This window comes from Rattus rattus, chromosome 2, assembly GCF_011064425.1.
Source record: "Rattus rattus isolate New Zealand chromosome 2, Rrattus_CSIRO_v1, whole genome shotgun sequence".
NCBI classification, from domain to species: Eukaryota; Metazoa; Chordata; class Mammalia; order Rodentia; family Muridae; genus Rattus; species Rattus rattus.
Window position 1 is genome coordinate 117,375,169 of NC_046155.1, and position 25,902 is coordinate 117,401,070.

Here is a 25,902-nt window from a genome sequence, read left to right on the forward strand (position 1 = left end):
TGACTTCCTCATCAGCATTTCAATAAACCAATGTACAATTAGAAAGATTAATTAAAACTGCCCATTAATGGCTGTCACACTCATTAATACTAGGAGCCACTGGAATTATAATCTCTCTTTCCAAAAGTGAATACATTCCTGAAAGTTCACTTATTGAATCTTTTTCAAAATTAAGTTTAGAAATAAGCTTAGGTATTTGTCAATAGGAACACAGACTAAACAAACACAGACAGAAAAGACTGAATAAATAAATCTAGAAGGAGGGGTGGAGCTCAGTGAGTGGAATGTTTATCTACCAGCCAGGAAGCCCTGGGTTCAATGTCCAGCCCTGTATACACCAGGAAGGGTGGTGCTCACCTGCAGGCAGAAGTAGAGGATCAGGTCACTTTTAGCTTCAGACAAAGTTCCAGGCCATCTAGAAATACATGAAACACTATACTAAAATATAATTGTTGGTAAACATGTATATGATATAAATAATCATTAAGTAAGAATAAATGCATTAAAAAAGGAGGTATCTTCAGCAATGAACACTGAAATACCAGACATGGGGAACAGTATAAAACACAGCAAATCAGTGTTTTCTTATAGAGAAGCTTCTTTTATGCAATATGTTTGAAACTCTTTCACTATTATAAGATCCACTCACACTGGGCAAGATCCCACACTCCCGTAATCCCAGGATTTGGAAGGTGTAACAAGGAGGAGCGGGAGTCTACGGTCAACCTCAACCACATAGTGAGTTCAAGGCCAGCCTTACCTACGTGAGATGCTGTCTAACAACGACAACAAAGGCCTAACAACATCAACAAAGATTCGTTTGTTTGGAGATGTAGCTCAGTTGGTAGAATGCAACACACAGGAGGCTATGAGACACGTGCCCAGGTCCACATAAAACTGAGTGTGATGCCCTAGACTGCAATTTCAGCCATCAGGAGATGGCCAGCTTGGGCCACATAAGATCTTGTCTCATTTTTTTTAAATAAAGAAATTGTTTTTAAATAATATGTATCTACAAGTACAAAACTACAAGGCATTGATGGGAAGCCCAACCCTGCAGAGAACGCATGCAGTACCACAGTTAGCTGTGATACACATATACTGGGAATGTATTTGACACCCCAGGATTACCTGTTGTTGAGCTTAAGAAAAAGAGAAATCGGTAGAGCTGGAATGGTAGCTCAGTAGCCATCTCTGCTCCTCCAGAAGACCCCAGATTAGCTCCTAGCACCCACGGGGTGGCTTACAAACATCTGTCACTCTAGTTACAGATCTGATGTCCTCTTCTGGCCACTGAGGGCACTAGGTACATATTCTGCATTGGAAAACATTCAGAGATCTACAATAAAAACATGCCACAATTTTATTAACAAATACTAGAATGTATTGGTTAGCACATCATACCCTGGATTCAGATCATACTTGTGCATAGGGAAGACAAATCATTGTTCAGATAAGCTCATGATGCATTTATCAGCAATGTTGTTTTAAATACATACACCCTTTTATTTAAGTGCACACACCAATGTGTATTGTCATAAAAGTTTCATTTCAATAGCTCAGGATATATTAATACATGGTTTGGGCTCAGTGCCAATCAGACTCCACTGACTTCAACCAAGGAAGATATGAAAATGAATGAAAAAGTGTAATCTACAGATGTCCCTCCCTGAATCTATGTAAGAAGAAAAGCTTTCTCAAGTGTCACTTGAAAATTTACGAGAAGTTGGGGCCGCTGAATACATGTTGGGCAGGGTGGGTCTTTGAATTTCCTGCCCAAAGACTGGGCCCTCTTTTCAGTAAGGCTGAGATTGTCAAACAGCTCATTACAAGCCTCTGAGTTTTGATGGGAGTACACATACCACATTTGGAAGCCAGATCAAAGACCCTTCCAGAATAGCACAGCTCATGACTCTAATGCTTATAATCCTGAAGCGCTTGCATCCAGACAACCTCCAGAATCACTGCACCAAGCAGAGGAGCCTCTCACAACAGCAAAGCACGCAACAGTTAGGATGCAGGATGGAGCGAATGCTGACCAAAGGGTGCCGAGAAACACCATTGTGCAGCGCCATCTTATTGAATTGAGTTCAGGCTTGAAATTCCTGGCCATTGGTATTATACATGGGTCCTATGTACAAGTCCAAGCTATGAAGAAGAAATGGGCTCCCAGTATGTGAGGGAGTGACTAAACCCTTCCTTGCTCTTTTCAAAGAACTCTGAAGTAAAATTCAGGAGATCCTAACGGCTCATTAAGCTTAAAATGTATTTGGGCGGCTATCCCCTGTGAGTTCACTAAATGGTTATCTGAAATTACTGAGATTTCTTTCCAAAATTTGGCTTATGTTTGATCATTATTATGTTATGGTGGGCAGAAGGGAGGCAGAAGAGCTCATAGACATCATAGCCATATTATATTGTATGTCACAGGGAATGTGGAAAAGGAAATCTTCCTCTAGTCATCTACAAAGGGCTGTCAGAGTGCCTGAGACTGAGGTGTCCAGTCACAGAAATGAATTGTCCCTGCATTCTGGAGGACATAAAGCAAAGAATCAGGAGTCCCTGGGACAGCTGGGAAGGAAGGAAGGAAGGAAGGAAGGAAGGAAGGAAGGAAGGAAGGAAGGAAGGAAGGGTCTGCCCCAGGCCTCTCTCCTTGGCTAGTGTATGACTGGCTTCTCCCTGTGTCTGGCTATCCTGGGCATAGTTAACTGATCCCATGGACTCACAAATGAGGAATATTGAAGGAGGGGGGGTTCTCCACAGTGCTCCCAGGTGAGCTTCTGTGAAGAGCTGGGAAAGAAGAGTTTGCTCTCTTAACATTCTTAGACTCACCAGATGAGTTAGTCTCCTGCCCGTCAATATAAAAAATGCCCTCCCTGATGAGATTGTAAAGGATGCTCCAGGTTGTAGGATTTTCAGTCTGTAGGCACTTGGCCCTGTTGCTTGAGGATAGTGCTTCTCAACCTTCCAATTGCCATGACCCCTTAAAACATTTCCACATGTTGTGGTGACCCCCAACCATAAAATTATTTTCATTGCTACCATCCTCCAAGGGTTTGGGGGAAGCTTGAAATACAGATTTTAGACTAGGTATGTGCACAGAACCAACCAGCTTTGTCCTGCTTTTCAGCAGCAGAGTAACACAGAGGTTAAAGAGGGGTGTGACTTACAGTAACTGTATTCTTCGAAAGACAAAGGAGAATAGTGATTGCCAGCAACTGCAGGAGGAGTAGCCAGAAGGTATTGTTGATGTGTGCAAAGTTTCAGTCTGAAATGAAGGGGAAGTTTCTAGCTATATAGTGGGTGATGGCTACAGAATAATAGAAACGTAACTAACTCCCTTGGACTGTGCAACCCCAAATGGTTAAAATGGTCAATGTTGTATTTCAGGTGTTAGTTTGACTCAGCTAAAGGTAATCCAGATAACAAGATGTTCCTGTATGTAATATCCTGATGAAATTAGCATCTGATGTGTAGACTGAAGGAAGAGGATCCACCCTTACCAAACCTTGCTACCATCACACAACCCACTGGAGTCCCACATAGAAGCAAAGGGCTGAAGAGGAGAAAATCCTTTCTTCAGGAGCTTTAACATCCACCTTCCCTGTCCTTGGACATTAAAACTGCAGCATCCTGGTCCTTCAACTTTGAACTGAGACCTACAGCATGAACTCTTTGATTTCCAGGCCATTATCCTTGAACTGAGAGTCATAGCATAGAGTCTCTTTGTTCTTGTTCCTAGCTTTAGACTGAATTGCTTTCCCAGGTTGTCGGTCTACAAGTGACCTGCCACAGAAGGTCTTACCTTCCACAATCACATGAGCCAATCCTCATAACAGATCTCTTTTTCTAGATCTTTTTATACATCTTATGTATTTTTCTAGGTTACTATTAACCAATTGTTTCTCTTGAGACCCTCATAATATTTTACCTCAATTTCTTCAGAAAGTAAATAGTGAAAAACAGGAGGCCATATTAGCTAAATTAACATCTAGACATTGTCCAAGAGAAGCTGTCTACAATGTGAAAATAATCTGCAGATTCAGAGAGAACTTATCATCTATAATTTCTCTTCAATAGATTCCACACAGGTTCCCTAAGATGACACAAGACCTGGGACATTCAGTCCCTTCTTTAAGATGCTCTGGATGGTTAGTCTTCTGGTTGGCTGGTTTGTTGGTTTGTTGGTTTATCGGTTGGTTGGTTGATTGATTGGTTGGTTGATTGGTTGGTTGGTTGTTTGGTTGGTTGTTTGGTTGTTTGATTGGTTGGTTGGCTAGCTGGTTGGTTGGTTGGTTGACTTTGGTTGGCTGGTTGGTTGGTTGGTTGGTTGACTTTTGGTTGTTTGTTTGGTTGTTGGTTGTTTGGTTGTTTGTTTGGTTGGTTGGTTGATTGGTTGGTTGGTTGGTTGGTTGACTTTGGTTGGTTGACTTTTGTTTGTTTGTTTGTTGGTTGGGTGATTGGTTGGTTGGTTGGTTGGTTGTCTTTGGTTGGCTGGTTGGTTGGTTGGTTGGTTAGCTTTGGTTGGCTGGTTGGTTAGCTTTGGTTGACTGGCTGATTGGCTGGTTGGTTGGCTGGTTGGTTGGCTGGTTTGACTTCTTTTGTCAATTCAACACAAGCTAGAGTCATGTAGACGAGGTACCATAATTGAAGGACTACCTCCATCAGGCAAGTGTCTGGGGCATTTTCTTTATTAGTTATCAATGTGGGAGGGACAATGCCACTATTGGCAATGCCATCCCAGGCAGGTTATCCTAAGTGTTATTTATAAAAAAGCTGAGCAGGCTGTGGAAAGCAAGCCTGTGAGCAGCTACTCTTCAATGGCCTCTGTTTCGGTTCCTGTCTCCAGGTTCCTGCCTTGATTGTCTGCCCTGACTTCCCTTCAGCTGTGATTGGGATGAATCTGATTGTCAAATAAACCCTTTCCTCTCCATGCTGCTTTTGATCGTGACCTTTATCACAGTAATAGAGAGCAAACTGGGACATGCTCTATCTTTTGTACTGGACATCACCAAAAATAGATTGTGAAAAAGAATGGAGAAAGAAATTGAGGTCAGGGAAGCTGTAGGCCAGTGGAGCCCACTGACCTGAACACATTCAGAAAGACAATTGGCCCCCAAGTATTTTATTTGTAGAAGCTAAAATCCTGAGTCTGAGTGGGATGGAGGCAGGAAGATTCAGGCTGTTGTGGTTGGTGTTTTCAAGTCTCTAAAGCAATTTAAATGAATAGAAATCTTATGAAAGGAGATTTGACTTGATGTACTAAGTAGCAGCAACTGAGTAGAGTTTCAGCTCTTACTCCACTCCAGGCAAGGCAGTCAGGCAACCCTTCTCATAGATCTGCGAAACAGCAAAAGAAGCATGGCTTCCATGGCTCCAACATTCACGAAGAAGGTGGTAGATCAAGGAAGGGTGTCAACATTAGCTGAAGAACTCTGAAATGCTGGCCCATGACTCTGGGAAAACACAAAGCATCTCATTCCATCCCACTTCTGCTCAGTCTGGCTGCTCCCTCTTCTGGTCTAAGATCCTCAACTCTTTGACCTTAGGTCTCTGGCCCCTTTAGCAAAACTATACCTGCAGTTTTGTTTTCCTACAATAGCACCTTAAAAGGCTCCTCTGTTCGACCATTTGCAGCCACATCAGATGCTTTCTTATGCACCTCAAATTCTCAACGAGCACCCCACCTACCCTGATACGTTTATAAACTCTGCGATGTGTTGATATATCCACCCCCAGGCCACCACTTAAGTCTTTATTACCTTTCTTTTTAGATTAACATGTTTCCTGGGTAGAGGGACACTTTCAAGGAAAGTCACCAAATTGTGAAACACACTGGAGGCATTTAGGAAAGCAGAAGCAGAAGTAAGTTCTCTGGGACTGCCATCAGATGTCTCATGTCATCACCATCTCAGACATACTCAAGGCTGTTTCCCAACTGTGCCCTAAGTCAGCAAGATCCAGAATGGCCAGATTTCTCTGTCCAAGAGTTCCCCTGTACTACCTCATAGAGTCAACTCTGTGAGGTCACTGAAGGTCAAAATGGACCAGAATCAGCAATTTCGCAGTTGAACCTAATACATTTCAAGGTACTGTTGTGAATAATTTTAATTGTCAATTTGATTAGATGGAGAAGCCTAGGAGATTAGTGAAGCAGCCCTCTAGGAGTATCTATGATGATGTATCCAGAAATAATTAGCATTTAATTATTGCGTTTATCCTTTGATGATTCCATAGTACAGTGACATTGTTGAAGAAGGTAAAGGGTAGGATATAGGGTCTGCTTGTAGGAAGTAAGTAACTGGAGGCTGTAACTAGATCTTGTCTTGGATTCTGTTTTAAAAATTCTGGGGCTTTAAACATGGCTCGACCTGTTAAGAGCAGTTGCTCTTCTAGAGGATCCAGGTTCAGTTCCCAGCATTCACGTGGCAGCTCAAAACTGCCTACTAACTCAAGGAGATCTAACGCCCTCTTTTGATCTTCATAGGCATTGAAACCACATGGTACACAGCAATATATGTAGGCAAAACACCCGCACACATAAAAAAATTAAAAATAAGCCTTTTCCCCTTATTTTCATATTATGCATATGAGTATTTGGCCTGTATGTATTTATGTGTATCATGTGCATGCAATGCCCTGTATAGGCCAGAAGATGGTGTTGGAGCCCTAAGACTGGAGTTACAGGTGCTTCTGAGCCTCCATGTGGAAGCTGGGAATCGACCCCAGGTTCTCTGGAAGAGCTGAGTCATTTCTCCAGCCCCCTCAAGCTGCTTTTTATATTCCCTTGTGCTTCCCAACCATCATGATGCAAACCTCACTGCTCTGTCAGGTCCTCCCCAACACAGTAGACTGACCTCTCTAGAGCTGTGAGCAAGCATCTAAGTGGCCTCCTTTAGTCAGGCTTTGTCGCAGCTATGAAACACTAACACAGGTTCTTATCTCTCTCCTCTTTTCCTCTCATCACAGCAGATGCTTCACCAACTACTTGATCTCCGTCTAAGCTACTCCCTCCCCTCCTTTCTTAAGCCTCCTCAACCCGTTAAATCACAGTTATAAAAGCAAACTTGAGGGGGCTGGAGAGCTGGCTCAGCGGTTAAGAGCACTGACTGCTCTTCCAGAGGTCCTGAGTTCAATTCCCAGCAACCACATGGTGGCTCACAACCATCTGTAATGAGATCTGATGCCCTCTTCTGGAGTGTCTGAAGACAGTAACAGTGTACTCATATACATTAAATAAATAAATCTTAAAAAAATAAATAAATAAATAAAAAACTTGAAAACAGTGTCCTAAGTACCCACAAGCCACACCCACTCTCAATGGAGCCAGCCTCCCTCTTCTCCAGATTCGTCTTCTAGACTTACAGGTCCCTGAAATCTCACCGGCAGAATCCTAGAGGTCTGCTAGCCCTGGGGTTTGCAAACCTGCCTTCACATCAAATGTCATGGGAAAGCCAGATGAGGTTCATTTGTACCGTGCAAGAATCAGTAGGCTGATTCAGAAAGATTGCTATGGGGCTGAGGGCAGCCTGAGCTGCAGGGTGAGACTTTCTCAAAAACCTAAGGTGAGGGAAGAGGGAGAGAAACAGGGAAGGTGGGAGGGAGAAAGGAAAGAAAATGGTTAGGGAAGGCCGCGAGAGGAAAAGTCTCATGGGGAAGCTTTACTTGATGGATCATTCTGTCAGCCATAACATGGGTGATGCCCAGCACATAAATCATTTTTAAGGCCAATACTTCATTTTTAAAGCAGTTTTTACAATCCCAGCAAAAAACTAAGCAGAAAGCGCAGAGTACTTACCCATTTGTACCATCAACATCTTGTTGATTACAATAGACAAATAAACACTGAGTGATCACCATCAAGCAAAGAGAAATATTTTAATACGTGGTGAGTGAGTGTGTGTGTGTGTGTGTGTGTGTGTGTGTGTGAGAGAGAGAGAGAGAGTATGTGTGTGAGCATGTGTGTATGAGTTTGTGTGTGTGTATGCATGTGTGTGTCTGTGTGCATGTGTGTGTGTGTGTGTGTGTATGTGTGTGTGTATGCATGTGTGTGTCTGTGTGCATGTGTGTGTGTGTGAATGTGTGTGTGTGTGTGTGAATGTGCATGTGGGTGTGTGTGAGTCTGTGAGCAGGAAGTGTGTGGTGTGTGTGTGTGTGTGTGTGAGAGAGGTGTGTGTGTGCGTGTGTGTGTGTGTGAGTGTGTGTGTAAAAAGATCCAATTAGTTAAAAGAGGTATTAGGAAAGTGTCTGGTGTCCAACCCCTAACCCCCTGGCTCTTTCCTAGAGATACATTCTATATGTATAACCTTACTTGAATACATGTCCCTATATACAAGTTTAATGAAAACACACATAGCATGCACACAACGATAAACTTTAACATGTTCCTCCAAGTAATGTATATTCAATAGTAGTGTATATTACACTGACTCGTTCCTTTTTATGTGTGTGAGTATGTTGCCTATATCATGTCTGTGTACCGCGTGTGTGAATGGTGCCTGAGGAAAGTAGAAAGGGACACTAGAAATGCTGGCAGTGAGGTTACAGACTGCTGCAAGCTGCCATGTGGATGCTGGGAATCAAACCCAGGACCTCTCAAAGAGCCCCCAGGCTCACTGCTGAGCCAACTCTCCAGCCGCACCACCTTTGTTTTAACAGTAGCCTGAGGCTGGAATAAAGCCTTTACTCATCCTGAGCAGACAGACAGCGCACTCTTTCAGTTGCAGATTTCCAGGCCTCATTGTTAGAAATGGCTCAAAGGGGTTAGACCCAGAAACCTTTTCTTCCCATCTTTTTCAGGGTGCCTGCCATGGACTCCTACCAACAGCAATAGCATAGATGACACTTCTAACTTTCCAGCTGAGAGAATGGGGACTGAAAACTACACATTGATACTTTTTCCCAAAGTATCACAAGCAAAGAAGTCAGAGAGCAGAGTGAAGAGTGCAACAGCAGTCCCCAAACACAAGCTGTGCTTGAATTAACTCAGCTCTGATGTGCACCACCAAAGATGAGTCTGCGATAAGTAATCCCAAAGACCATAATTCAATTTACCCGGAGATTTCAAGCGAACGTCTTCTTGCAGCACTGTCTCTATGGTGCTCGCTCATCCGAGGGAACTGAAGTGCCTTCTGAGTCATCAGAGGGCCAGAAGGCGACACCACCACAGTTTTAATGAGCAGTGTGTTTTACTGGGCTCTAGATCCATGGGTGGTAAGTTTGGATGTTTTCAGAAAGCAGTCTATTAAAATATTCTCAGAACTCAGTGGAGACACTCCTTGCTGTTTTTGAGGGGACTGGAGTTTTCTGTGTGTGTACAGGGCATGCTCGAGAGAGATGCAGGTTCCAGATACCTTTAAGGATTACTCTGCAGGAACTGACATGTTAACAGAATGTCCTGTCATCAAACTGAGGGTAATGATTCTATGGGGCTCACCATCTCACAGGGCTGTTTGAAATTGTTTATATGAAGGCATCTTGGAAAGTATAATGAATCTCATTCAAAATTCAATAACACTATTTTGTCACTTCTGAAGTTTTGTTGCCTTGGCTCAGAGCATGGACCCCTCAAGTTTCATTTTCAGCACACACATACAAAACACATGTCTGTCAAAATGCTTTGATGTTGAAGATTTGGCTCAGGTCAGATTGATCAATACTATACATACATCTTCCTTTCAAATATCAAAATCCTTTTGACCTATAATTGCATTATTAAAAAAAAAACAAGAGGTCATGGGATATAAAGTGGTAAAAATATAGTATTCATATAGATTTATAGATGCATATAGATGCATAGAATTTGCAAGCATAGTTCTAATTGCTCTTTGGAAGAACCCTTTAGTGCCCCAATCTCATAGCAGAAGAACCTGAAAAAGCAACTTAAGCCCAAAGCTTAGTAACTTCCATGTTAAGTACTAAATGATATCGCTGGTGTTCTAGCATTGCTCCCAGATATTAGTATGATTCTCATCTCCAAAGATGATTTTCTTTGGCAGTTAACCACACACATGCATTCACTTTCTATTTCTGTGTAACAAATTTCCCAAAACTGAGAAGCTTCAACAATAAGCATGTGCTAACTCTCAGAATCAGAGTGTGGCCTAACTCCAAGTCTCTGAAGGAAGGGCTGTTACAAGACTACAGCCAAGATGGCGGTCGGGGAAGCAGCTTTATCTGAAGTTACAGTATGAAGAGGATCCACTACAAGTTCATTGGCATAGTTGGTAGGTAGTTAGTTTCTTTTTTTTTTTTTTTTTCCTTTTCTTTTTTTCGGAGCTGGGGACCGAACCCAGGGCCTTGTGCTCGCTAGGCAAGCGCTCTACCGCTGAGCTAAATCCCCAACCCAGGTAGTTAGTTTCAATTCCTCATAGACTGAGAACCTCAAATCCTGATGGCCTGAGGTAGAGGGACTCACTCTCACCACATGGACCTTTTCAAGGTTACCTTATTGAGAGAGAGAGAGAGAGAGAGAGAGAGAGAGAGAGAGAGAGAGAGAGAGAGAGAGAGAACCAAACATAATGCTTTTATAACTGAGTTTTAGAAATGACATCTAATCACTCAAGGCATATTCTGTTCATTAGAAGCAAGTCGCAAAGAGCCACCTACATTCAAGAGAAGAGAGTTACAGGAGGGGATGAGATCATTCTAGGATTTTTCCATGCATATATCAAAGTGATTTTAAACAATAAAATAATTATTTCCTTTGCATTTGCCTTCAGAGACATTGGAGTGACACCTCGTTTGTTGTGGCAGCTAAAAGGTTCTACTGTGCAGAAATCGCATAGCTCCATTGTTGTCCCCTACCTATGGGCATGTAGACCTAAGTGCTTTTCACTTAATACCAAGCATCAGTGTGGGCCAGGCTGTCTGGGGTACTGGGCTGAGAGAGCAGAGGGTAGGGAGAAAGAACAAGGAAATTTGCAACTGTGACCAGCCCTGCTAACAGGGTTCAAGGTGAGCCCAAAAGAGGTCCTGAACAAATGTGCTACAACCAAGAATGAGGGCTCTGTGGTGGCTTGAATATAAAATGTCCCCAAAGTTTCCTGTATTTGAAACCTTAGTCTCATCGGGTAGCCCTGTTTAAGGAGGTAGAGGAACCTCTTGGGGATGGGGCCTAGCTGGAAGAAATTGGTCAATAGTGGGAGTGGGCTATAAGGTTTAAAGGTCAGCAGAGTCTCCTGTCCTTTCTCTTCTTCCTGACATCCCAGATATGAGCTCCACCCTCATGCCATCCAGGCCATGAGGAACAGCACTGTCTCAACCCATTAGCCAAACAAACCCTTTCTTACGTTCTTCTTGTCAGTCTTATCATGTGGTCACAATGAGAAGGAAAAGGAACTAACACAGACCCCACCTCTGTTTCCACAGATGGACAAACTAAGCCACAGGTTGCCATTTTTAGAGCATGCCTACATCCTACACTTCTAATAAATGCACAAAACAATGGAATCAGTGAGAGGCGGGAAATCCAACCGAGAGTTCAGTGCTCTGAAGTCTAAACAACTGGCTGTTTCTCTTTTTAGTCACCAGTTTGTCATCTTTTATTTTCTGTCTAAATTAGTCCATATGATATCTTTAAGCAGCAATTTTAAGAAAAAAAAGCAATTTCTCAATTCATTTTATTCTTTTTTAATGACTATTCTTTTAATCTTTAAAGAGTATATCATAGAAGAAGCTTACTGTTAATTTTTCAATTGATCGCAAAAAAATGGAGAGAAATGTCAGGGCCTGGGAAACCCCTGTGAACAAGGTGCTCTTAAAATTCAGGGATCTTCTTGTGTGACTTGGACACATTTAACCAGCCGGGTCCCTGTTACTTCAAATCAATTAGCATTATGGCTTAGATGGGAGCATCACTTGACTGTTTTTGTTACAAATGAGGGCTCACTTTCTCTGAGAATGATGTTTGTTAAAGCCTTTTTTTGAGCTGCTAAAGAAAGGAGCTTTGGTTTTAGGGTGACCCATATTGGGGTCCCATTTCTGATGTTGCCTGTTAAGCCACACACCTTCTCTCTACATTAGCTTCCTCACCCAAACTTAGTAGGCTCACCCCTCCCTACAGAGCCAGTGTCAGAGTGAGGAGCTTGATAAATGGCATTAATATATAGTTCTAGGGGTTGAATTGAAGTCTTTACACTTTGGAGGCAAGCACTTAACTTTCCTTTGGCCTTCCCTGGGGAGTAAAAGGATTCAACTTTTTAAAAGCTGGTAGGCAAGGTCAGGAAAAAACGATAAAACAGGGGGCAGAATTAACATTAGAAGTGCCTGTATTTCCTAATAAGAAGGTTCCTCAGGCTAGAGTACTAATTGCTCTTCCATCGGCCCAGAGTTCAAATCCCACCACCATCTGTAATGAGATCCTATGCCCCCTTCTGGTGTGTCTGAAGGCAGCTATAGTGTACTTAAAGATAATAATAATAAATCTTTTTTGAAAAAGGACCTCTTTCATTTTATGTGTATGTGCAGATACATGTCCACACAAGCACACGTGTGTCCATGCATGTAAAGGCCAATGACAACCTCCTCAAGTGTCGTACTCAGGAATACTACCCAGCTTCTCTCAGACAAGTCTCTCATTGTTCCGGAACTTCTAGCGTAGGCCAGGCTGGATGGCCAGTAAACCCCAAGGACCTACTTGTCTCTAGATCTCCAGTCACAGGATTCCAAGTGCCCTAACATATCCATCCTGCACTTTTAAGTGAGTTCTAGGGGTTGAATTGAAGTCTTTACCCTTTAGAGGCAAGCATTTTTTATCAACTTAATCATCTGCCCATCCTGGAGAAGACCCTCTGAAGGAGAAAGAGTGTATACTAGGCTTTACAACATAGGCTTGTCAGAACGTGGGACACAAAGATAGGACAGTGAATTTGAGACCAGCCTGAGTTACACAGTGATACTCTCTCTCTCTTTGTAGGGGGTGGGGCATTAAGTGAATAAATATAAGCAGCAAAATTTCCATCTTGTCCCAAATTACCTTAAGCCAGTAGTGTTTTCCAAGTATCTACTATCAGTCATGACTAGCAGGCTCAAAACTCCTTAGAAAGGGTAAATTAATCCCTATTTCTTGAAAATATGAGACCTGCATGATAAAATGTCTGCATCAGATGATGACTGAAGTTCTCGACACGTAGCAGCAGTTTCCCTGAGAATAAGTTTTGATAGACTAAGGGGAACGAATGAAACACAAGTAAGAAAAAGACTTCAAGACACACCCAGGAGAAGCTTGACAGTTTCTATTCATTTTGTCCCTGGCTACAGGGACTGTGACCACAGAGAGGCATCACGTACAATAGAAAACCCAGGCTGTCTTCTTGGGACACTGTGAGTTCTCTATTTGTGTCTCACTGAGAAATGGCACTGTGAAGTCTCCGTGCCACATGCCCTGAGCAGCCACGGGAAAGACGTGAGTGAAAGAGCATGGGGGTGGGGTGGGCAGGGAAATGGCTCAGTGGGAAAGGTACATGCCACCAAAGCCGGCTGAGTGTGGTCCTAGGAGCCCCACAAAGTTGTCATCTGACCATCACACACACACACACACACACACACACACAGTCACACACACGCACACACACATATAAACACACACATACGCATACACATTAAGGTCTAGAATTAAAGGCATACATCACCAAACCCAGATCGATAATAAATTTAATTAATTAAAAATTAAATATCTTAGGGACTGGAGCATTGCCACAGTAATTAAGAGAGCTTGATGCACTTCCAGAGAATGCAAGTTCTGTCCTGATCACTCACATTGGACAGCTCACAACTGCCTGTAACTCCAGCTCCAGAAGATATGATACCCTCTTCTGGCCTCCTCGGGTACATGAGCACACTCACACACACGCGTGCGCGCGCGCGCACAAACACACACACACACACACACACACACACACACACGAGAGAGAGACAGAGAGAGAGAGAGAGAGAGAGACTCTGATAGGTCTCTATCCAACCCCAAGGGGCCAGCCCTAAACACATGTACATATGAACAAAGGAACCAATTAATGGGTGTGTCTGTGGGGGGGGGCACACACTCGTGTGCGCATGTGTGTATACACATGTAACAATAATAATAAGAGGTTATGAATTTGAAGAGAGATGCAGAAGAGTTTGAAGAGAAGAGCAAGGGGTGGAAATGCTGCAAATGTGTCATACTCAGGTATGAAATCCTCAAAAACACAAAATATTCAAATGAGACACAAATATTATTTTTGAAAAGACTTTTGAACCACTCATCTGAGGAAAAGCTACTAAACTGGATACCATCTACATCTTTTTCTTTGGTGAGTAGAAAGAATCCTTGGTTGTAACCTGTGACAGGCTATCATCTTTGGCCTTCACCACCAGGGCCTCGATACAGCGGCAGCCATATGGGGTAGTGGGTAATCCTAAAATTCCCACAGCTCAGCCTGGAGGACTCTGCGTATTGAAACAAAGCCATAAAGCAGGGAAGGATCTGTAGGGAAACCCACTGCTGGGTGCTCAGGCCTTCTTGTCATGAGACTATAATGGGCTACTAGCAGTATTTCAAGCCTCTATCTAAGACACAAACAAAACTACCCATCATATCAGAACCAAAATGTGCTAAGAAAAGGCCAAATAGGTAATGGTGTGTGTGTGTGTGTGTGTGTGTGTGAGAGAGAGAGAGAGAGAGAGAGAGAGAGAGAGAGAGAGAGAGAGAGAGAGAGAGAGAGAGAGAAAACTAGCCCTGTTGAGAACCAGCATTCGCATACATAGGTAAAGCAGAAGCAGGAGTAGTCATTAGAGGGAGAGGTGTTTTGTTGCTGTGGAATGAAGATTTCAGACTTGGGAGTAAAAAGGGAAGCTAGGTTGTGCCTCCTATTTCATGTTGGAGGACTGTCACCCCTGTACTTAGTGGTCCATAGTAGTCACCTAGAGGATGGAGCAAAAGGCTTACTCTGCATGATAAGCCATTTTCCTGCAAGATCACCAGCATATGTCTGTATTCCCTGCGTGTGACAGGAAAAAAATCCACGTCAGAGAGCCATAAGAAGCCTAGATGTACTAAAATATATCCCCCAAATTCCTATCAGCAAAGTGGCCCTCTTCACACTGGAGAGAAGGGCAGGCCAGGGGCCGGGGTCGGGGCCAGGAAGAGGGTTCAGTGCTTGCTGTGTGAGAGAGGACCTGAATGTGAACCCCAGCATCCATGAAAAATGCCAGACATGATGGATCGCAACCCCAGTGCTGAAGAGGCAGAGGCAGTGAGATTCCCGGGGTTTGAGGGACAGCCAGGGTAGTGGAATCCTCCCTTGAACCCCCGTGAGACCTTGTTTCAGAGAGGAATAAAAGGGGTTTGGGGAAGGTACCTGGCTTCTATTGCACATGTACACATGTGCACAAGTACACATACACACACAAGAAAAAGAAAGAAGTTATGCAAATCACCCAAGTAGGTAGTCTCAAATTCAGCTTTTTTCCCCTACAGCTTCTGTCTTAATGCCTATTCTAACTGTATAGAAGTCCCTGGAGTTTTATGGACTTTAAGTCCTGTTAATTTTTGTGTGAGATATTTTTATTCTTGTCCAAGTCATAGAATAAAGTTTATAAGATCAATAAAAGGGACCTAAGCAAATAAACAATACATCAACTGGTGATGGGAAACGCCCACTTTTGTTTCCCCTTGTATCATCTGCACTCATTCCGATTAAAGCAGAAAGCCAAAGAAACAATACTGAAGAATATGACTGCAAAAGGAATTTTGGTTCTGTTCTAGGCATTTTCAGACAGCTAAGTGAGAGGGGACTAGGATCGGATGGCTTCTCTCCCTGCCAGGTCTAAGCTAAGTCCTATCCTGAGGGAGAAGCAAGAGAGGTGAACATAGCCCAGAACTTTACAGAGTTGAAGATAAGACCAGAAATTCTCTAAGCAGGCCCACTCCTTTCTCTCCTTTCACCTGAAGGCATGTCCATATCCAGTTAGACAGAATAGATGGGAGCTGTGAAAGCACTGACTCCATTTGCTAAGAACAAATATCAGCACAAAGGGGCCGAGAACAGCTCATATAAAAAATATATATTCTTTCTCTTCAGTGCCACATGCTAAGATTAGACTATCCACCCACTACACTCCTGACCCTTACTATTTTCCAGAAGCAGCCCAGTCAGGAAGCTGACTAGAAATTCATGACAGAGTCTAGTCATTCTTTAATATTAGTCTTTAGGAGACAAAGTTCAGGTCAAACAAAGTAGTTGCTTCTCACCCAACAGAGAAACACACGCACGCACGCACGCGCGCACACACACACACACACACACACACACACACACACACACACACACACACAGGCTCACATGGGGAGAAGGAATGGGTGGAGGGCAACAACAGTTAACACTTAGAGCCTGTCAACACCAATTAACCTGACCGAAAGATGCCTGGTAAGACACAAGCTTAAATCCAGCTAGGCCCTCCCTCAGCAGACAGCCCCTTCCACCCCCCTTCCTCCTTAAGGAGACTGCTGCCCTCAGTGGGGCTCACTTCTCCAACCCTCCAGTTGAGCAGGATGTGTACTTCCCAGAGCCCTAGACCCTTTAAAATATTAGCATTCAAATGATTGCCAGTTCCTCTCTTAAAATATTTTCTTAATCTGCTGGGTAATGTTGACAGGTTTGTGTGGGCTGAAAGTGCAAATGTTTCTTTTGAATATTCCCATTTCCTTTTCATCTCCTGATTTAAAAATAAAGTAACCATGTTCCAGGGAGGAACTCTCCCTGGCCCCCCCAAAATCATGGTCCGTAAGTATTAGCTGTAGTGTCAGCTATATCTAATGGAGAAATAAGTCTTAGATTAGTAAATGTTTGCAATTTTAAAAAAAAGTTATCTGTCACCATCTATGCAATCAAATCCTATCCCTCAATGGAGTCTGCTCTATTGGTTAACTACAAGATATATCTAGAAACTGCCTCTCCATCTATCATGTAAAAACGGTTCTTTTCAAAGTTACACCACAAGAGGAAGAAAAAAAAAATCAAGTCACCATACAACACTGATTTTTCTTCAATGTTTTATTTATATAGAAATACTTAAAAAATGAAGTAGCACCATTACTTAAGTTTACCTTTATTATGTAGAACTTTAAATGTCAGAAAAATAAAACTCTTGATACAATTTCAAATCTTGTCTCAGCAAATATAATATTAGTATTTGACCATGAGGTTAAAGGCCCTTTATCATAAAATAAAATATACTTTGTTTTTTTTTAAACTTTGCTCAGTAAAGTACATTTAAGCTCAAGTAACGTCACCTACATATACATAAACAAGTGGTAAACAAATGTATTAAAATAGAAACACTAAAACTATAGCGGCGCAACAGAATTCCTGTAATTTGCACTGAATTCTATTTATACAAATGTTAGAAAGCATCGACTGTTCCTTTTGACATGTTTATACATTTCCATTTTTGTAATAATATAGAATAAAATATGCTTTATATCACTGAATAGAAAATATGCTGGGTGAAGCAGATCTAGAAGATTTGTCTGAACCTATAAAATCTCCATCCCAACAGAATACTGCTCAAAACGTTATACATTTTATGGTTTGTAGTCCGTCACAATTGTGTGATTATTAAAATAATACAGTGTTCTTTGCCATAAGGCCATACTAAAAATAAAAAGATTTAACCCAGCTACAAAAAAGTTCACTGAACTTAAATTAAAATACTTGTAAACATCTTTGCAATATGAAATATAATTTTTCAAGTCAAAAAAGAATAAAATACTTCAATCTGTATTAATGCAATTTCTCTTTAAAACTTTTAAAGGTTTTTTTTTTAATATATAAGAGATATGTTACAGTTTTAACTTTAATAAAGCTGCAGGGTCCTGGCTGTACAGAACTCCTGGCCCTTCCGTGAACATTCAAAAAGGATCCACTTGTGTTCTAGAACGAGCGCTGTAGGAACCCACCCACAAAGGGAAACACACAAAACAGTCCACACATCCCATAGCACAATTAATCATCTTCATAATTACTGTTCATTTTTCTACTTCAAGAAAATGGAAAACTTGTGGGGTTTTCTTTTGGAAGCTTCCTATTAAGTACAGTGTAAAAACTATCGTTACTAGAATGTCGCCGTTCCTATTATTTATAGAGCATGCAATTCAGGTGGTTCGGAGGCTACAGTACTCCTGATGCAGAGATCCTGGCAAGTTCCTTTGTTTAAAAATGACATTTAAAAATGAGCGGATACTACAGCTTTCCAAGCTCCTCTAGGATCTCTGAGAGTGAGGAGGGTGGGGTGGAAAGAGGCGGGCACCAGAGGCGTCTGGGCAGGCAGGCCCTAGGGAATGAGGGTCTAGGGAGGTGACCCTCCTTCCCTGCAGTGCACAAGCCGCGCACTGCCTTCAGGAAAAGATGCGGATGGCCTGAGTGACCGCCGTGTGGCAGACGGGACACTCGGGCTCGCTCTTCTCACAAATGCGGTTGGCACACTCCATGCAGAAGAGGTTGTGGCCACAGGGCACCAGCGCGGCAATCACTTCGCTCTCGAAGCACACAGAGCAGTCGCGGCTGCCTTTGCGCCTCAGCCCGGAGGAAGAGGAGGAAGAGCTGGAGGAGGAGCTAGAGGACGAGGAGGAGCCCGAAGTGTCCGACGAGGGCAGGCCAGGGAGCTGCGTCCCTAGCCCATTAGCATAGGCAGCGTAGGCCAGGCCTCCACCGCCTGGGTCGCTGCGCACGCGGCGAGCAAGGTGGTGCTCTCCCGCCCCCGTGGCCATGTGCAAGGGTGGAGACAGGCGCGGGCAGCTGGTGCCCGGGTGTAGTCGGCGGTGCACCAGCAGCCCCAGATTGGCATTAGAGGGTGTGCTGCTGGCGCCACCCCCGGGAAAGACCACAGAGGACGACGAGGCAGATGAGGATGCCGAGGAAGAGCAGGAAGAGGATACTGGTGCTGCAGATCCACCTCCAGGCGAACGCTCGAACTGGGCCCAGAGAAGGGGTGTCCCAGGTGGTGGGGCAGGAGCTGGGTCGAAAGTAGGCTGAAGCTCAGTACCTCCATCCGGGGAAGGTACTGAGGCTTCCCCCGCTGTGTAGGTGTAACCATTGCCGTTGTTGTTGTTGTTCCCATTGTGGGCAAAGCTGAGTGCAGGGCTGGGAGGGCTGTAGTCCGCCAGGCGTGAAGTGGCCGCTGTGCTGCCGCTGGTCCCACCTCCGAAGTAAGAGTCTGTGGATGCGCTGCCAAGCGAGCTGGAGCTGTCGTTGCGATAGCTGGAGAAGGGCTTGCGGCCAGGGGTAGGAGTGATGCTTGGGGTGGGCTTGCTCCAGAGGCTGCCCGGCCCGGACCCGCCGGACCCGTGATGCAGATCAAAGCCCACGTCTGTGCCATTGGCATGGAAGTCGTTCTCATCTGTCAGCTCGATGATGCCACCGGTGCGCAGCGCGATGTGAGCTTCGATCTCCTCTCTAGCGCGATCCACGTTCTCTGGCATCCCGGTCACCTCGAAAACCGGCTCCTTGTCTCGGCTGGGTGTCACAATATATGTGTGTGTCTGCTGTTGAATGCGCTTGATCGTGGCGCCCTTTGGCCCCACCACGAGCCCTACCACGCGGTATGGCACCCTCACTTGGATAGTGGTCTGTCCGGGCAGATTGGGCGGCCCGGGCACAGCGCCGTTGAGAGCGGTGTTCTTGTTACGAGAGGCTCGGATCATGGAGAAGTGCTCTGCGGCAGAGATGATCTCCCTCCGAGCCATAGCCACATCCTCCTTCCTGCCCGTCACAACAAAGACAGGCTCCTCCCCGCGAACTGGGGTCTTGATGTAAGTGTTGGTCTTCGCCCTCAAAGCTTTGATTTTACAACCTGGGAGCCAGGGTTCAAGGGAGGGAGTAGGAGAAAGAGAGAGAGAGAGACACGCCCATTATCCCGGGGTAACAGCGGAGACCCGGGACAGCCCGCGCCCAAGGCAGCTGGACAGCAGAACACGCGACCAGTGAAAGGGGGCGTCTCCCTCGCTGACCCCGAACCGCGCTAGGAACTGGACCGCCGGCTCTATCCTCGAAACGCTCGAGGAATAAATAGTCCATTGGCTGCCTGGCCCTCCCTCGGTGACTGCAGTCGTCCCAAGCAAAGCGCAGAACCCCAGAAAAGTCATCTAGGGAGATGCTTCTGGTATCCAGCTGAGCACATTGACTGCCTTGAAGACACCAAGGGCTCCCGGGAAGCCACGATCCCTAGGCTCTGGAGGACTAAGGGTGGGGTTAAGGGGGATGGCAGTCCTGGGACCCATTGTTCCTTCTCTGGACTCCATTCCATTCCGCTTTGCAGAAATCCCGAATTCTCAGCCCACCGGACGCCCCCTCACACCGCCCCTCCCAAAGGACCACCAGAGGTCCTCTCCCCCAGTATCTTATATTTAAATCATCTTTCCTAGGGTGGACTAAGTCTGAAGCACTAGAGGAGAAGGCAGTGATTTTAGCAGGAGAAAGTGCATCCCGCCGCGGCACTGGCGCCGCCGTGGAAGACAGCCTGCCTGCACTTTCTTTGTCTAGTGCGCCGGCCCATCGCGCGGCTCTTCCTCCCTCCCCAAGGCTCCCCCGCGCCACAGCTCGGGTTCTTGCACCCGCCCTCACAGTGAGGCGGCGGCCGGAGATCCTACACACCCCTCCGGTCCCCATCCCTGCGGGACCCACCTTGCCGCCCTACGATCTCCGCGACGTGTTCGGAACTGGGTACCGGCACGCACTCGGTCATGTTCACGCTCTTCTTGCGCGGTTCGCTGTCGTACAGAGAGGCGCCCTCATCACTGTCCAGTCCCAACAGGGAGAGCTGATCGAGCGCAAGCTGCAGGGCTCTTTGGTCATCCAGAGTCTCTCCCCCGCCGCTGCCACTGCCGCCTCCCCCGCCGCCGCCTCCCCCGCCGCCGCCGCTGCCGTTGCGCTCCAGGTCTGCAAACAGCGAGCTGGGCATCGCTCCGCCGTGCGCGCCGCGCCCCAGCCGGCTCTCTGCTCCGCAGCTAGAAGGTGCAGCCACAAAGGCAGCCGGGAAGCGGGTAGTCAGGGGCGGGGAGGCCGGTCGGCTGCGGAGGGCTCCGTGGCTCGTTTTTCGGCGCCTGGAGGAGTGGGTCTCTGCGTGCAGTCCGCACCGGGCAGTGGCTGCAAGAGCCCCCGCCTGGGTCCCCACCCCAGATCTGCTGGCGGTTGGGGTGGGGGCAGAGCTCGAGCGGCGGCCGCGCGTGCCCCCCGAGTGCCCGGCTGGCTGGCCACAATGCCGAGCGCAAAGCGAGCAGGCGAGCGACAGCAGCGTTTCTTTAAGGAGCCCCTCCCCGGCTCCTCCACTCCCTCCCTCCCTCCCGCCCGCCCGCCCTCACTCAGCGCTTTTTCCTCCTCTCCTACCCGCCTCTTGACTGAGCCTCTGCAGCCAGACGGCTCCGGAGGGGGACGAGGGAGGCGCAACGTCACCGGCGGGAGCTGACACTACAATGCTACTGACACTATCGCTGGGGGAGGCGATTGGCGCGCGCCAGGCCGGGGGCGGGCGGAGGCCGGGGCTGAACGAGCGGAGAGCCAGCGCCACCCCCATCGAGCTCGCCGCAGCCCGCCCCGGCCTCCTCCCGGCCGCGCCCCTCCCCCGCTGCCGCCGCGAACGCCTCTCTTTGTTGTCTAATGCGGGACCGGCTGGCTTGGGACATTTATCTGTACCTATCAGCCGAGGACAACCACTGTCCTCAAGTCTCTTTCCTCTCCAGGTTGACAAGAAAAGGCGCCCAACTGTGATGCCAGCGGCCAGGCTCCAAAGAGCGGTCCTTCTAAAGTCCCGTTACTGCCCCCAAATAAAGCATCCCTGAAGCCGACGCGACCACTAGGTGGATGGTTTACTAGGCAAGGTATCTGTACAACAGTGCGGCCCAACCCTGGGACGCGGAACCAAAGGCTCGAGGTCCTGGGCCCCATTGGTATTGTGACTGCTGGGCGCGAGCAGCCCACCTGCGCGGGAGCGCACGCCACACAAAAGACACGCCCGCCCACACTGCCACTCGCGCGCGCGCCCAGATTTTCGTCCCCTTGGGTAGCACTTTGCCCAAGTGTCCCTCAAAGAACGAATGCCAAAACCAGAAACTGGTTGCAGCAAGGGCGCGACCCGCACCTCTGCCGGTGACCTCTAGGGTCCCGCACATGCCAGGCGCGCGCGGACTGAGACCCCCGCGGGCTCTCACACGCGCACGAGCGCAGCGCGGCCACTGCCTGGACGCCAGCCCTCCGCCGCCCGGGGAGGGGGCGGGCGTGCGCGCCCGCCGCTCCCGGTCCCGCCCCTCCCCGCGGTCAGGCATGCGCAGTGCCTGAGAGGAGCCAAGAGCGCGCCGGCCCCGCCCTCCGCCCATCCCGGCCGGGCCGGGAGGTGTGTGGTCGGGCCTGGCGCTCTTTGTGAGCTTCTCGGGTTGGGGGTGGCGGCGGAGGAAGGGTGCGACGGGACTAGCGGGCAGCCAAGGCGAACTGCGCCCTCTCCCGGCTCCTCCACCGACAGCCTCCAAGCGCAAGCGAGAAGAAAGGAGGTTTTGAGGGGCGGGGCGGGGCGGGGTTCGGGCCCCCGCGCATCTCCCTCCTGAAGAGGAGGACGCCCCTTCCCTGCTCAACGCGCATCCGCTTCTCGGTCCTTTGTTCCCGGAGCCCGCCTGTTTATCCGCGCCCCTGCGCCCTGCCCTGTTAAGCCAGTAGTCCAGGGTTTCCGTAATCCTGTTAGTGTCCGCCCGGAGAGACGCCTGCGGGTGATCCCAAGGCCACTTGTCTACACCTCAGGCTGGCGAGCCCCTTCCCCATTGGGGGCGACCCCGGAGACCTAGGGCACACCTGAGGGACCCAGAAAAGGGGAGCGGGCACCCCGAACTCCGGCTTTTATCCACAATACCTCTCCTGCCCAATACCTGGGTGGTTAAAAGTGACAATGGTTGGCAGCGCACTTGGGAGTTGACTGTTCTGCCAGCGCCAGTACTTCCAAGCGTGCGAAGGTGATCCGGAGCTCCAAACTCACCTGGAGCTGTCTCGGGACAGAGGTGCTGATTATTTCCTTAGGGAAATGAAGCTGAGGAGCCGCTTTACTGTGGCTATTTCCTCAGGATGTTTACGTCAGCTTCCCCAAGCTGTCTGTGTTTTTTCTTCAAAGAAGCAGTTCTGTGAGGGGCGGGGGCGGGGAGGGGATAAGAAGATGGTGGTGCAGAGTTCGCTGACCAGTAGAGAATTCCTGCTTATGAACTCGGAGTCAAATTGGTTTGGGAATGAGGAAGGAGTGCACTTGAGGACCCTAAACTAGGTAGTGGAGCAAAAGCGCCCTCCCTAGAAAGAGTTACAGAAGATACTTGCATGAGGGCAGGAAGCAAAAGAGAGCCTGGCCTAGAGGTCCCTGCCCGTCATCCCAGCACTTGAGAGGATGAAGAGGAGTGGGGATTTCAACCAATTCCAGGCCAGCCTGGGTTATATAGTAAGTTTTGGGTCAGTCTGGGTCACAATGGTTTTAAAAGTCAACAAAGGGGACAGTTATGAAAAGCCCGTTTTCACCTTGCCAGCACAACATGTTAGCTTCCTTTTGGGGTCCACTGCCGTCCCTTTAAAAAGAATACGAGATTATGATTGTGTACGCGTAGGTGGGATAGAGGGTCCCTCTGGAAACTTGCTGTAGGGAACGTGCCCATAGATTTTTGCAAGCCTGCCATGACTCTATTCCCCCTGGAACCTGCGCGTAATAAGATTTCAGATGACTCGCTCCTGAAAACATGGAGGATTTGGCTCTTCAGGGAAGTCCCCAGGGACCCTGTCTCATTAGCAGGAAGGTGAATGCAATGCTTCACCAAGGTGACATGTTTAATGTCACTCTTCCCTGCTGGATGAAAGCGGGAATGGCACTTGCTCATAACCGCAAAAGGTGGATGAAATCACACATTTTGCCCCACATGAAAGAAAGGTGGAAACTCTGACCTTAGGAATTCATGACCAATCTTAACAGGTCCCAGGTAGGTCAGACTAAGGGCCTGTTTGGTGAAACCTGGAAAGATCAGTGTTCTGAGGACACTGCATTGAGCACATTCCTGAAAGCATTTCAGGAGACTGATAGGGTAGAATGATAACGCCTGACAAAGCCAGTCTCCATTTCCAGCTGGACTTCTGCACCAACTATGAAAAGACCAGTACCCATCTTCCAGCAGGCTGTCTAAACCAGAGACCAGGACAAAGGGAACTCGTGTATGCTGTGGATGACAAGATGCTGGCTGGTGCCCTCCTACCAGCCACCGCCCTTCTCTGCATGTAATACAGCATCCCGAATGCTGGAGTGCTTTCAGACCCTTGAATACTTCTCTAGAAATAATTCAGAAAGTTTCACTTCAATTAATGTCTTATAAGACATCGTACGACTTGCAAGGCCTGCTGGTTTTAAATACATACCCTAATCCCATAGGTTTTGTTTGTTTTGTTTTGTTGATTATTCCAGGCTCCTATTTGGATCCAAGAGCTTAACTATTTTCCTGATGTAGGACGCATACCCCCAAGGGCTTCTTCATGAAGCCGTATTATGTTTATTATTATAAGAGAAAAGTGGGCAGAGTATGGGCTGGCAACATTTCAACTGCTATAAAATATGGAAGGTTCCAGTTATCTCCCGAAAGCAAACAATAAAACAGCCTGTTTTCGTTTCCAGAGGTCTGAAAAGCTGTTTAGCACACATCTTGCAAACTGGATACATGGCAAGAGGAATTCAAATCTCCATGTGAAAGCAAGCAAGCTCAATTCAATCAGTGTGACTGGGCACCGAAATGATGGAGGTGGGGGGGAGAAAGGACTCTTTCTGGAGCCATTGTTCATGTGGAACAAGTTACACAGGGGCTCTAAATGTGCAAAGGAGTAATCCACCCCGCGTCCTGGCAGGACCTCGAAGAGGAGATAAGTGTGCTGTTGCCTCGGTGAAGGAGGTGCAAGAGTTTATAGAGACCAGAGCTTTCCAGCATGTAGCATCTACTTAGGAACTTAATACCTGCTTATTAGATGAATGAGTGAGCCAGGCAGAATAAGCCTTGAAGGCATAATTTCCTTAAGTACACACATGAATAATTCAGTCTCAGGGAAACAGTTCAAATGACTCCAGCCACAACAACATGACTTTGAGCAATGTTGGTAATCACAGATAATATTTATTACACACGTATGGTATGCCAGGCAGTTTATAAATGCTTCCCAATATAATATAAGGTTTAATTCTCATAATTGCCCTGAGTCAAAGGCAGTCCGTGTACCCACTTTACAGATGAAAAGTAGCTAAGTCCCTTATCCTAACAGCGGTAGATTTACTGCCAAGGCTCTGAAGCCTTAATTCAGGGGCTCCCGCCTAACAGTTCCCCCAAGACACTGAGAGAAATCCTAGCCATTTCTTCATCGGGCCATGCATTCCAGTAATGTTTTCAACGATGGTGTTTTTATTCATTTTCTTAAGGAGAACTCCTAAGATGAAGTAAGCTTCAGGACTAACAAATCTTGGAAAAACTACTGTCCCCAAGCTAATAGAGGGCATCAGACACTGTGCTCTTCACCAAGCCCAAGTTCCTTCCTGTCTCTGATCCATGAGTCCTCAGCTGAAAGTTGGAAATATTTACAGCCCTATCTCTTACACAGGCTTATAGCAATCCCACATGACAAGGGATATGAGAGTTCTTTGTTGTTCTTATAGATTCCCGTTGTGTCTGTGTTGTTAGCATGCCGGCGACACAGTTCGTGCAACCCACATCTATTTAGTGAAATATTTGAATAACATAGGAAGCCCTCCCCTTATGTTGACTGGACATAATGGGCATGTGTTGTGCACACGCATGCATTCAACTGTGTGTGTGAGCACTTGGCATTAAAAACAATGAAAAAATAGCAAAAACACATCAAAGTCTTGCTGGTTGTATTT

The 25,902-nt window shown here is 46.6% G+C and overlaps 1 protein-coding gene across 1 annotated transcript; it reads right to left on the reverse strand.

The window, feature by feature from the left end:
* Window positions 1-17,014: 17,014 nt before the first annotated feature.
* On the reverse strand, window positions 17,015-21,287 carry Mex3b (mex-3 RNA binding family member B). The gene is made up of 2 exons (XM_032893297.1): window positions 20,661-21,287; window positions 17,015-19,830 (listed from the first exon to the last, which is right to left on the reverse strand). Exons 1-2 carry the CDS (start codon window positions 20,935-20,937, stop codon window positions 18,377-18,379), a joined length of 1,731 nt encoding a protein of 576 aa, XP_032749188.1. The 5' UTR covers window positions 20,938-21,287; the 3' UTR covers window positions 17,015-18,376.
* Between the last annotated feature and the right edge of the window lie 4,615 nt (window positions 21,288-25,902).